Genomic DNA, 13,763 nt, shown 5'->3' with positions numbered 1-13,763 from the left:
TGTCAACGTTTACGCCCCGACATTGGGCCCGGAGAGGTTGTGTTTTTATCAGCAGGCGTCCGCCTTCCTCGGCACCTTGGATCCTCGCGAGTGCCTGGTCCTGGGCGGGGACTTTAACGCCACCCTTGAGGAATGGGACCGCTCGGGGACCGAGCAGCACCCGGCCGCCGCGGATGTCCTCCGGGAGATCGTCGAACATCACTCCCTGGTGGACGTCTGGCGCGACCACCACCCGGATGACGTTTCGACATTCACTTTTGTCCGGGTGGAGGTCCATCGGTCGTACCACTCCCGGTTGGACCGCATCTATATGTCACGCTTCCATCTTTCCCGGGCCCACTCCTCCAGCGTCCGGCTGGCCCCTTTTTCAGATCACCATCTAGCCACCATGACAGCCTCTCTCTGCGCGGAGAGGCCGGGGCCGGCCTATTGGCACTTTAATAATAGCTTGTTGGAGGATGTGGGCTTCGTGGCGTCCTTCCGGGAGTTCTGGCTGGCCTGGCGAGGGCAGCGGCGTGCCTTTCCCTCGGCGCGGCGGTGGTGGGACCTGGGGAAGGTGCGCACCCGGCTCTTCTGCCGTGACTACACCCGGGGCACCAGCCGATGGAGGGATGCGGCGATAGGGCAGTTGGAACGGGAGGTCTTAGAGCTGGAGAGGCGTCTGGCCGCCAGCCCCGGTGATCCATCCCTCTGCGGAGCGTGCCGGGAGAAGCGGGAAGAGCTCCGGACCCTCGAGGACCATCGGGCCCGAGGTGCCTTTGTTCGATCCCGCATCCGCCTCCTTCGGGAGATGGATCGCGGTTCCCGCTTCTTCTACGCCCTGGAGAAAAAGAGGGGGGCCAAGAAGCACGTCACCTGCCTTCTACGCAGGCCTTTTCTCCCTGGATCCGACCGATCCTAACGCTTGCAGAATGCTCTGGGATGAACTCCCGACGGTCAGCGTGGGCGACCGAGACCGGCTGGAGCTACCTCTCACTCTGGCCGAGTTCTCGGAAGCCCTCCGCCACATGCCCACCAATAAATCTCAAGGCATGGACGGGCTGACCGTGGAGTTCTACCGCGTGTTTTGGGACGTCCTCGGCCCGGACCTTGTCACCGCCTGGGCCGAGTCCTTGCAGGACGGGGTCCTCCCTCTTTCATGCAGGCGAGCCATGCTCGCCTTATTGCGGAAGAAGCGGGACCTCCGCGATTTACGGAATTGGCGTCCCATCTCGCTCCTCAGCATGGACTATAAAATCGTAGCGAAGGCCATCTCGCTGCGGCTAGGGTCCGTGCTGGCGGACGTGATCCACCCAGACCAGAGCTACACCGTCCCGGGCCGCACCGTCTTCAACAACTTGTATCTGGTCCGGGACCTCTTGGAACTCGGGTGTAGGGATGGTCTGTCGTTCGCCCTCCTGTCCCTGGATCAGGAGAAGGCGTTCGACAGGGTGGACCACGGGTATCTCCTGGGCACTCTGCGAGCGTTTGGCTTCGGGCCCCAGTTTGTGGGTTTTCTCCAGGTGCTGTACGCCTCCGCAGAGTGTTTGGTCAGGCTCAACTGGACCCTGACCGAACCGGTCAGCTTCGGGCGAGGAGTACATCAAGGGTGCCCCCTCTTGGGCCAGCTGTATGCGCTGGCGATCGAGCCCTTCCTCTGTCTCCTCCGTAGGAGGTTGGCAGGGTTGGTGCTGCAGGAGCCGGAGCTGCGGCTGGTCCTGTCGGCGTACGCCGACGACGTGCTCCTCGTGGTCCAGGACCCGGGCGACTTGGTGCGGGTGGAGGCTTGCCAGACCATCTATTCGGCGGCCTCCTCCGCCCGGGTCAATTGGGTCAAGAGCTCTGGCCTGGTGGTAGGGGACGGGTGGCAGGCGAGCTCCCTCCCACCCGCGCTTCAGGCCATCCGGTGGAGCGCGGGTCCGCTGCTCTATCTCGGCGTTTACCTTTCTGCCATGCATCCGTCTCCGCCGGAGAACTGGCTAGGTTTAGAGGGCAGGGTGTCGGAGCAGCTCCGGAAATGGACGGGACTGCTCCGGTGTCTCTCCCTTCGAGGGAGAGCACTGGTGCTCAATCAACTAGTCCTGTCCATGCTCTGGTACCGGCTCAACACCCTGGTCCCGGCCCCGGGCTTCCTGACCACCCTCCGGACGTTGATTCTGGAGTTCTTTTGGTCAGGACTGCACTGGGTCTCTGCGGGGGTTCTCCATCTACCGCTGGAGGAGGGAGGGCAGGGCCTGAAGTGTCTGCACGCTCAGGTCCACGTCTTCCGCCTCCAGGCCCTGCAGAGGCTCCTTTATGGTGCAGGTAGTCCGGCATGGAGCGTATTGGCGCACGCCTTCCTGCGCCGCTTCCGAGGGCTCCGATATGACCGGCAGCTCCTTTGTCTCCATCCGAGAGGTCTTCCGCGAGGCCTCTCCGAGCTGCCGGTCTTCTACCAGGACCTCCTCCGGACCTGGAAACTGTTTTCAGTGACCAGGTCCGTGGCGGCCACCGTGGGGGCAGATCTCCTCGCGGAGCCCCTGCTACACAACCCCCAGCTTTGTGTGCAGGTGGCGGAGTCCCCCATGGTGCGCCAGAGGTTGGTCCTGGCAGAAGTCACCAAAGTCGGAGACCTCCTGGACTACGACCGGGGAGACTGGCTGGATCCCCTGACGCTCGCTCAGCGCATGGGGCTCTCCAGACCTCGTACTCCCCGGCGCGTACTTCAGGAGGTGAGGGCCGCTTTGCCGCCCGCTGCTCGGGACTATCTCGACCGGGTCCTGCGAGAGGGCACGCCCCGCCCACCCTCCACTCCGAGCCCTCCAGACTTTTTCATCGGGCCCCTGCCCCGTGGACCCAACCAGCCCCCTCCCCGTCCATTTGCCATGAGCCGGCTGCACCATCTGCAGCCGGTTCTGTTCCGGACCGCGCCAAGGAAACATGTATACACGCTCGTGCTCCATGTTCTTCATGTCCTCACCCTCGCGTCCCGCCCCGATACGAAGTGGCGGGACCTTCTGCCACCTCTGGAGGGTGAGGAGCCCCGGTGGGCCAGCCTTTATTCTGCTCTGATCCCGAAGCCCACCGGGGACATCAGTTGGCGGCTCCTTCACGGAGCCGTGAGCACGGGCGTGTACTTGGCGCGGTTTACCCCTATCCCAGACACCTGCCCCTTTTGCGGCGTGAGGGAGACCCTGGCGCATGTTTACCTGGAGTGCGCCAGGCTGCAGCCCCTATTCCGGCTCCTCACGGATATTTTGTTAAGATTTTGGTTGCACTTTTCTCCTCACCTTTTTATTTATGCACTCCCTATCCGTCGCCCCACAAAGTCGCGGGACCTCCTGGTCAACCTCCTTCTGGCCCTAGCAAAACTGGCCATCTATAAAACCAGAGTGAGGAGGTTGGCCGATGGAGTTTCCTGTGACTGTGGGGCATATTTCAGGTCCTCCGTTCTTTCACGTATCCGGGCAGAGTTCCTCTGGGCGGCGTCCACTGGCTCCCTTGACGCCTTCGAGGAGCAGTGGGCGCTGTCCGGGGTTCTCTGCTCGGTGTCCCCATCTGGTTCGCTTTGTTTGACCCTTTGACCTCACTCCTGTCCCTGTTCTTTTATTAGTTGTCCCCCGTAATTTTTTGGTCTCCAGGTCCTGTGGACCCCCCCTTAGGCTGGGGGGGATCCTTTAGCAGTGGGCGGGCTTCGCCCACCCACTTCCTGGATCCCAATAGGTCTGGTCACTCAGGGAACAGAAAACTACTCATCCAGTGACCAGTATATTTGTCCTCTACCAGACTCCTGTACCCCACTGGTCTGAGTCTGTCACAATATACGTACTCTGTTTAATTATTTTAGTGGGGGGTTTTCCAAGGAGGAGATGTTTTCTGGCTTGTGAGACTGGGTTCTACTGCCTCTGGAACAAATTGATGCCAATTCAATTATCCAGCAGCTTCACCTCAAAGCACTCCAGCCAATCTGTATGACAAGGGAGGAGCACACTTCTGCAGTACTCCTTATCCTTGTTAGTTCAGGGAAAGAAGGACTCAGAATGCAATCCAGGTCTAGCACAAAGCAATTGAAAGCACTGAGCACACAAGTTATTCTTGGGACACAGATTTTTAGAACATTTGTGATTCTCAGTCAAACTATTCTGAATCTGTAACACTAGAGCTTCACCCAGCCGTGTTCTAAAATGGGACTTTCACACTTGAGCAAACTTGAAATAAGAGAACATTTACACAAAAAGCCATTTATTTAGCCAGTAAATTTCTGTGTTCCCTTTGCTCTCATTTCAAATAAGGGTGCTTGACTGAGAGCTTATTCCCTCATAGTGAGGGCACGGCTTCTCCTTGTGCTTGATTGTGCAGCAAAGTCAGCTCCTTGTTAGTTTTGCCAGTCCATTGCTTTAAAAATGTTGTCACATATTCTGGATGATGTATCCTGGGCTGGGAAAGAACAGGCACTGCTTAAATGCTAATCAGACTGCAGGTAAGTTAGAGATTCTGAATGCATGAATATAAGAAAAGGCAAACGTGGACTCCTCCCAGGCTTTGTAAGAGTTCAGATCATGTCATATGTCATTAATTAGATAATCTTCCTTAGATTTGTGATAAATTTTAATATTTGATTTATGATCCCATTATCCCATGATAATCTGTCTGTTCTTAATATGTCAATTAATTGAATTAATATTTCCATTAATATCTTCAATGATAAGAAAAATGTAATATGTAAAAAAATATTATGAGAAGTTATGTTGCTCTGGGCCCAATCTAAATTAACGTTGTATCATAAACCATACACAAAAAGAGGGCAAAATTAAGATTGCATGTGCAACCTTAACATTGACAAGGATGTTTCAATCCTTACTTGCAAAACCATCACATCTACTTAATGTAATATTTTTATGGAAAATCCCTAGTGAAAAAAATCCATGGACTGGAGCTCTTTAAACAATACCTTGTTCCACTTAATGTTCACACTGAAGTATTCTAGGGTCCCTGCATAGCTGAAAACTGCATTTGTGGAACACTGTTGCATGAAACTGTTTATAATAGTTGTGTGGGTGGGCGTGCGGGGGCGGGATATAGAGGGAAGGAAGAGGGGTGGGTAAGGTGTGTGGTTTTTTTCTCCTTAATTCACTTTTGGGCAGTTACCAGGCTGGGAAATTTTCAGACTAATAGGTGAAAATTTCTGAAAGTTATGAGCAACTGAAAACAGGTAGTATTAATGAAAACATTCACCCAAACTTACTTATACAGTTCTCCAGCCCTAACGCCAACATAAACATAGTGTGCAGTCCTTTCACAGGGGCTAAAAATTGATCAGCTGCTTGAATAACGTGCACTGCAAGCAGGATGAAAATACCACATCCACTTCCTCACATCTGGCTCCATTGTCCTCCTCTTAAATCTTAGAAAATGACAGTCTCCAAGGTGTTAAATTAGAGTTGGGAACTAATCAGTGTCCTGTGGGATGAGTCTGATGTTTCATATTATTCCTCAGTTTGAAAGTCCTTTTTAAAAATGAGAACCCTATTATCATTCCCTCAATAAAGAGAGGGTGTTGTTATTAATCATTATCTGTAACAGTAGCACCTAGAGGTCCCAACTGAGATCAGGGCCCCATTGCGCCAGGTGCTGTACAACACATATTAAGAGGGAAGTGGACTGGACTGAAGAACGCAAGGCTCTGAATGTGAAGGAGGCATGGAGTTAGTTTCTACAACTTTGACTTAAAGTATCTGAAACCTGCAAAGCAAGTGGGAAAAAAATGTAGGGAAGGGTTGCAGACCAAGCTGGATGAGCAAGCATCTCAAACAGGTGATTAAGAGAAAGCAGAAAGCCTACAAGGAATGGAAGATGGGAAGGATCAGCAAGGAAAGCTACCTCCTGGAGATCAGAAGGTGTAGGGATAAAGTGAGAATTGTGGAAAACCAAGCAGAGTCAGACCTTGTAAAGGAAATTAAAACCAATAGTAAAAGGTTCTATAGCCATATAAATAAGAAGTGGGACCGCTAAGCACTGAGGCTGGGGTGAAGATTAAAGATAATCTATGCATGGTCCAACACTTAAACAAATACTTTGCCTCAGTTATTAATAAGTGTAATGAAGAGTTTAGGGGTAGTGGCAATGTGAATAATTGGAGTGAGTTTATGGAAATTACACACCCAAGGCAGAAGTCAAACTCAAACTGCTTATTGGGACTAAATGGGAGGGGGGATAATCTCCATCCAAGAATATTAAAGCAACTAGCACATGAAATTGCAAGCCCAATAGCAAGGATTTTTAATGAATCTGTAAACTCGGGGGTTGTACTCTCCAACTGAAGAAATGCTAATATCGTACTTATTTTTAAGAAAGTGGGGGAGGAGGAAGAAGTGATCTGGGAAACTACAGGCCTATTAGTTTGACCTCAATTGTATGCAAGGTTTTGGAACAATTTTGAAAGGAAAAGTAGTTAAGGACATAGAGGTAAACACTAATTGGGATAAAATAATGTTAAGGATAAGGAAATGCAGTGGATCTCATCTACCGGGATTTCAGTAAGGCATTTGATACAGTTTCCCATGGGAAATTATTAGTTAAATTGGAGAAGAAGTGGATTGATATGAGAATTGAAAGGATAAGGAATTGGTTAAAGGGGAGACTACAGTGGGTCATACTGCAAGATGAACTATCAGGCTGGAGGGAGGTTACTAGTGGAGTTCCTCAAGGATTGGTCTTGGGGGCAATTTTTATTACTGACCTTGGCATAAAAAATGGAAATGTGCTAATAAACTTTGTGGATGACACGGAGTTGGGAGGTATTGCCAATACGGAGGAAGATTGGAATATCATACAAGATGATCAGGATGGTCTTGTACATTGGAGTAATAGAAATGGGATAAAATGTAATAGTGCAAAGTGCAAGGTCATGCCCGTAGGGACTAACAACAAGAATTTCTTCTATAAGCTGGGGACTTATCAATTCGAAGTGACACAGGAGGAGAAAGCCCTGGGTGTATTAGTTGATCACAGGATGACTATGAGCTGCCAATGTGATGCAGCTGTGAAAAAAGACTAATGCGTAGGATGCATCAAGTGAGGTATTTCCAGTAGAGACAGGGAAATGTTAGTATCATTTTACAAGGCACTGCTGAGACCTCATCTGGAATACTGTATGCAATTCTGGTCTCCCATGTTTAAAAAAGATTAATTCAAACTGGAGCAGATGCAGAGAAGGGCTACTAGGATGATTAGAGGAATGGAAAATCTACCTTAGAAGAGGAGACTCAAGGATCTTGGCTTGTTTACCCTACGCTAATGAAGGGTGAGGGGAGATATGATTGCTCTCTAAAAATACATCCGAAGGAGAAATACCAGGGAGGGAGTTATTGAAGTTAAGGACCCATGTTGGCACAAGAAAAAATGCATATAAACTGGCCATCAACAGTTTAGGCTTGAGTTAGATGGAGGTTTCTGACCATCAGAGGAGTAAAGTTCTGGAACGGCCTTTCAAGGGGAGCAGTGGGGCAAAAAACCTAAGTTGTTTCAAGACTGAGCTTGGTAAGTTTATGGAGGGGATGGGATGATAAGACTGCCTACAATGGCATGTGGCCCATCTGCAACTGCAAGTAGCATAGATTCCCAATGGCTAGAGATGGGGCACTAGGTGGGAAGGGCTCTGAGTTACTACAGAGAGTTCTTTCCCAGGTGTTTGGCTGGTGGGTCTTGCTGACATACTCACGGTACAACTGATCACCATAACTGGGATCGGGAAGGAATTTTCCTCCAGGTCAGATTGGCAGAGACTGTGGGTTTTTGTTTTTTTTTCACCTTTCTTTGCAGCATGAGGCACAGGTCACTTGATGGCTTAAACTAGAGTAAATGGTGGATTCTCTGTAACTTTAAATCTTTAAATCATGATTTGAGGACTTAGTAACACGGCCAGAGGTTAGGGGGCCTATTTCAGGAGTGGGTGGGTGAGGTTCTGTGGCCTGCAATGTGCAGAAGGTCAGACTAGATGATCATGATGGTCCCTTCTGACCTTAGAGTCTTATGAGTCCGAGACAGTTCTTGCCTCCAAGAGCTTACATTTAAAATTGACAGAAGAGACTAATCATGGGGAGATAAGCAGCAGCCCGGAGAGGTGAAGTGGCTTACCAAGGTCACACATCAGGTCATTGGTAGAACTGGGATAAGAACCCAAGAACTGGGAGAAGAATCTGTCCTGTGCCTGATCCTTTGTACATTGTATCATTCCCTATGCTAACTGTTGTGTTAATGGCAGATAGGAACATGTATCAAGGGGAGGCTAGATTCTTTATTGTCTAGCGTGTATGTTCCTGCTGTGTGTAAATGCAAACTGTGTCAGTTTCTGTTAAAAATGTTAGGTGATGCTTCACCTGCATATGTTCTCATTCATTAAAGTCAGGCTGAAACTGTCTCTCAGTGCTTTGCTGTGGTTGCTGGATTGTTCAATGAAACCCTAGTGGTTGTGGTGCTGCTGCTGCCCATACTAAATGCGTGCAATATAGTTTGGGGGCATTGGAGCAGCAGTCCCACATGGATCTATTACGTACAGGAGCTGGCTTCTTAAATTAACATCAAGTGATGGCAGCTAGGATTGTAGGATTGGAACAAAAGTAAATGTATATACTTGGATTGTATTTTTGCAGGGTTTTTGAGCAGGACAGTACTCCAGCTGCCCAGTGGTGGAACTACTGAGTACAAGATAGCAGAACTCCACTGCCTACATATTTCTAGTATGCTATGTAAAATAGAGTTGCTACCAATCCCAAAGACACTTCCATGTTCATTGGATAAGACCACTATGAGATGCTCTCCTGCAATGTTTCTGTTTTTCTTCTCTTTCTAGCTGTTTTACCTGGTTCCAGTCGGCCTGTGTATCAGTGTTATTGCTGCCTTCCAGTTATCAGCCTTCACTTTCCGAGAAAACTTGGCAGCCACAGCTCTCCTGCTGATACTCTTTGGGTATGTGATTGGAGATGCTGCTCTAGAATTATGGCTTGTTTCTTACAAACAGAAATCTTTAGGCTTGGTTTGCACCTGCTGCTTGGTGCATGATTTTCTGTCTTTGCAGACGATTATGAGGCAGCAATGGATAATGAGAGAACAAGCTGCAGCATGAGGCTGAATGCACCATAGGGGAAATGGAAGGGAGATTTGCTCACTCATAATGAGAGTAGTACTAAAAATGTCTCAAGAAGACACTCAAGCTGTACAACAATCTTTTACTGTTAGAAATTGATTGTGTGTTATTCTCACTAAAGGACTCATCTAGGTGCCAAAAATAGTAGCATAGCCAGGCTTGAATTTCAGTGGCTGGATTGCAGAATATCACCAAGAGCTGAAACTGTCTTTTATTATATTCATTGATGTGAGAAAGTTGGCCAAGTTTGAGCTCCAGACTGGTTGAGTTGGCCAAGTTTGAGCTCCAACAAATATTATGAGATGGGAAAGCACTTACCTAGGCCCGCTTCAACTAATTTTCCAAAGTCAATTTTTTACAGGTGAAATAGCTTCTATTAAGTAAAATGGGTCTGGTATTTGCTTTATAATAGGCATATAGGAATCGCCATACTAGATCAGACCAGTGATTCATCTACTCCTATACCCTGTTTCCAGCAGGGTGATTGAGAGGAAAGTATAAGATAAAGAATTATGGAATATGCTGCCCAGAGAGGAGGTTTCTTCCTTACCCCAAGCAATTGATGGTTGTTTTATTCATGGGGAGATATATCCCTTGTAAATGTGTATCTTACCTAACATAACTGTGTCCTTATCATCTATATAAATGTTGAATCCTTTTTGATTCCTGCTGTTGACCATAATATGTGAATGGAGAACTACATAAATTCTAACCTCTCTCCTCACACCAACAGACCTGAAACAAGTATACAAGCCTGATTTAGTGTCCATTGAAGCTAGTGGAATGACTTCTACTGTATTCAGTGGGTTTTGGATCAGGCCTATGCGGTATGATGCTGTTACGCGGTATTAGTGCTAACGTTATTTTAGTTATTTTAGCCAAGTTATGGTTGAAGTTACTTCAGAATATGTGTCTATTAATTAGAGAGTTTGAGCATTTACAAAAGCAGAGCTATGGCTGGCTTGTAATGGAGTTCAAACCATTAAGAATAAACCTTCTTGTACTGTGTGGGCCTGATCCAGCTCTAGTTGAAGTCAGTGATGTAACTTCCATTGACTTCAGTGGTGCAGGATCAGTTCCTATATCAGTGGATCTTAAAAAGTACTGTACCAATCAAATGTTCAATAAATTTAACAAGACTCCAGGAAACGCTGTGTGACATACAAATGCATATATTTATTTGTACTAGGCCTTCTTCACACACCATCCCTTCCTGGCTCCAAACATACAATTCAGTGAAGTACTTTTGTGACTCTTTCCTCTCGCCCCCACCGCCATAAAATGTTTCATGTAATTTCCTTATATGTATATTCTGTGTCACAGTTTTTCCCTTTAAATTTTTCAGTAACAATTTGTGATCTTAAAAAGGCATTTTGTCAGGCTTTGTCCAACCTAAAATAAAGACAAAAATCCTTAATGACCCAGTTATGTGACAGAAGCTTAACATTACTGAAAGCATTCTGCTTAAAAAAAAATCATCATCTGGGTGTCTTAATTCAAGTTGGGTTACTGACATTTTTTAAAATATCCAGAATTCATGACACAGCTTCTCTGTCCTTATTTTTTTTTTCCTGCCTGGTAGCAGAAATTTTGTACGGCACTACCTTTCATGCACATCTGTCCAAAATGACCTATCCTCAATTCAAAGTATCTCATGATATATGGGTGCTTTAAACTCACTTTTGCAGGAGGGGAAGGCAGGAAAATAGAATCTGAGACTGGTATGGACTTTATGTGATCTGCCAGAACTCCATACAATTTTAGAGCTAAATTTTTATATTCTTAGTTCTTAGTCAGGCAAAACACCTGTAGGTTAAATTCTCATTTCATTTATATTGATGTAACTCCACTTAAGCCATTGAACTCCATTGTCTTCAATGGAGTTATTCTGTATTTGCACTAGTTTAACTCAGTAAAATTCAGAGTAGTGATTTCAGCACAAAGGGGAGGAAAGTCGGTTAAGGCATGGAACTGGAAACTTGGAAATAAAAGTTCTAGTCTAAACTCTGCCACAAACTTCCTTGGAGACCTTGAGCAAGTCACTTAACCTCTCTGTGCCTGTAAACTAGGGATAATAGCACCTACAACTTAACAGGGGGAGTGGGGAGGTTTAATTCACTAAAGTTTGTAAAGTGTTTTGAGATCCTCACAAGGAAGGTGCCATAAAAGTGCAAAACACTATGGTCTCCTCTGGCCTTAAAATCTGTTGTTGTTCATTTAATCTGATGTCCTGCAGAACACCCAGTTTTATAGCCTTTCACCGTGTGACTCCTGGAGTGACTCAGTCACTTGTGTTTCAATAAGACCGTAGTTTTTCAAAAAGACATGAATAAGTTCATTTTTGGTATGTGAGCTGCTCATGTTGTATATGCAGTCCTGCCCGATAGTTCTGGTAAGCATGTCCTGCTTTGCATTTTTTACTCCAATATACTGTTCTTTCCACAGTGTTCATGCTCAAGTGACTGCCCTGGACTACACTTATGAGCAACGTTCTGTGGGGCATCTCACTCTTGTTTGTCAAGAAGCTGACATTTTTGCTCTTTTGTGCATCAGATGGTCTGACTGGGCAACATATCTCTGCCCATTCTTTCTTTAGTCACCTAAATATTACTCCAATTACTTCAAATTTATGCTGCCATATCTCAGATACTACTGTGTGGGAACTGTATGCTAATGTTGATGTTTTAATGGTAACCACTGTGCTAAACATTTGTCCATTATAGATAATTCAGAGTGCTAATGTGCTGTCTGTAGCAGACATAAGCTATCGCTTGGAGATGGTTTTCACAGCGCTTAGTTCCAATTCCAGCATGCTATAATTTTTTTGCGGTGAAATCTATAAGAACAGATGGCAGATGTGTGACCAAAGTTTATTGTTAAACAAGTTTCTTTTTACTGTATCTCATTGTAGCTGAAGTGTATAAAATGGCTTGGTTTTGCAGTTGTTCAGAAATCAAGGTGGTGAGCTACCTGGAGCCATGAAAGAAAAGATATGAGGTTAATAAACAGAAAAGAACGTGTTACAGCTGGTCCTCACATAGCAGTAGATATGTATGTGAAATACAGGAAAGTATGGTGAGCCAGATAGGTAAGTGTTTCCACCAGTGAGGCTGAAGGATTTGGAAAGGAGTTATAAATCGTAAAATCAATGAGTAGCTGTTATATTTCTTTACAGTGACACAAAGGATACTGAGCTCAGGAGTCAGCTGGTGGAGTAAACCATAAATTATTTATGATGTGGTTCTATTCTTTTTTTTTTTTACTTGTTTCAGATATGCAACTTTGCCATGGATGTATCTGATGTCCAGATTCTTCTCAAGTTCAGACATAGCTTTCATTTCTTATATCTCCTTAAACTTTGTGTTTGGTCTTTGTACCATGCTGGTGACCCTCTTGCCTCATTTGTTAGCCACAGTTTCCAAAGCACAGGTCAGTATGTACCCTCAGCACCAGTTCCCATAAATGATGTGTATAGGAATGTATTTTCCAACGCCAAACACTTGCAGTTTAAATTGTAATGAAATATCTCACTTTTTTTCATCCCAAATCATTATAGGTTATTGTTCCTCACAACATTTTATAAACCCAAAGGCTTTACTTTAAAAAAAAAAAAAAAAGAATTGCACTCTAATAATGCAAAAACAGCTTTAATTGAAACTGTAATATTTTCCAGACCTTTAATTCATAATTTGCACATAATGGGAGCTGTTCAAGTCCACTGAATAGATAATGTGTGTTGCAAAATTTGTTTGAATAATATTGACATAAGTGGTAAGCCAGTTGTTTAAAGGAGATATAGTGTATTGTGTGAATAATAATACATTCCCTCAGTGCATATATATAACTCCCATTAATATTAATCTCAATGGGAATTGTGCACATGAATTGAGAGGAGGAGATGGAAACTCCATAGTTTTCAAAACCTATCTAAATGGGCTATGCTGAGGAAGTGATGTTTGAATACAGATCTGGATTAAATTTTGGCTCCGGATTGGGGTTCACATTTGAGGACAAATTTGACTAGGGTTGTGGCTCGGTTTTTATGGCACTCAAATTTTAAAACTGCAAGAGCAAAGGAATGGTGAGTAAACTGACCCTGATCATTCCATTGTGCTTACATGTTGCAAAATGTATATAATATATTGCTGAAGTACTATATATGTTCTGGTACTGCTCCTAAACACACATTCACTAATACTTCTTGTCATGCTACCATGACTTTCACTCTTAATTTTATCAAGAAAAACTAGAGACATTTTGTTTATATATAAGAATCTAGAGAATACTAGATCCCTAAAAATGTTGCTATTGGTAGTGTTCGAGGTGGAAACAATTACTATTTGTATTATGGCACTATCTAGGGACCCAAAACCATTGAACTAGGCACCATACAAACTTATAATAAGAGACCAGCTGTATCCAAAATAATCTGTGGGTTAGAATTGCATATGGACTTAAATTTCAAAATTTTGAAATGGTCCAGGGCCTGATTCTTATCTCGCACTGGTGTAAATAAGAATAGACTCCACTGAAGTAAATTGAGTTGCAACAGTGTCAGACTGGAATGAGAATAGAATAAAGCTCATAGTCTTTAAGTCTGCTTAATTTTCTATTTCTATGGCCTGGTCTACACTGGGGGGGATCGATCTAAGATATGCAA

The 13,763-nt window shown here is 45.5% G+C and overlaps 1 protein-coding gene across 1 annotated transcript in view; it reads left to right on the top strand.

The window, feature by feature from the left end:
- The window catches only part of ABCA13 (ATP binding cassette subfamily A member 13), a 300,907-nt gene that overhangs the window by 229,387 nt on the left and 57,757 nt on the right, over positions 1 to 13,763 (top strand). Inside the window, exons 54-55 of the mRNA XM_065398392.1 lie at positions 8,810 to 8,925; positions 12,376 to 12,532. Of these exons, the coding sequence (XP_065254464.1) occupies positions 8,810 to 8,925; positions 12,376 to 12,532 (273 nt within the window). The remainder of the gene's footprint in view (positions 1 to 8,809; positions 8,926 to 12,375; positions 12,533 to 13,763) is intronic.

The sequence above is a fragment of the Emys orbicularis genome, chromosome 2 (assembly GCF_028017835.1).
Source record: "Emys orbicularis isolate rEmyOrb1 chromosome 2, rEmyOrb1.hap1, whole genome shotgun sequence".
Lineage (NCBI taxonomy): Eukaryota > Metazoa > Chordata > Testudines > Emydidae > Emys > Emys orbicularis.
This window is presented reverse-complemented; position numbering and strand designations above follow the sequence as displayed.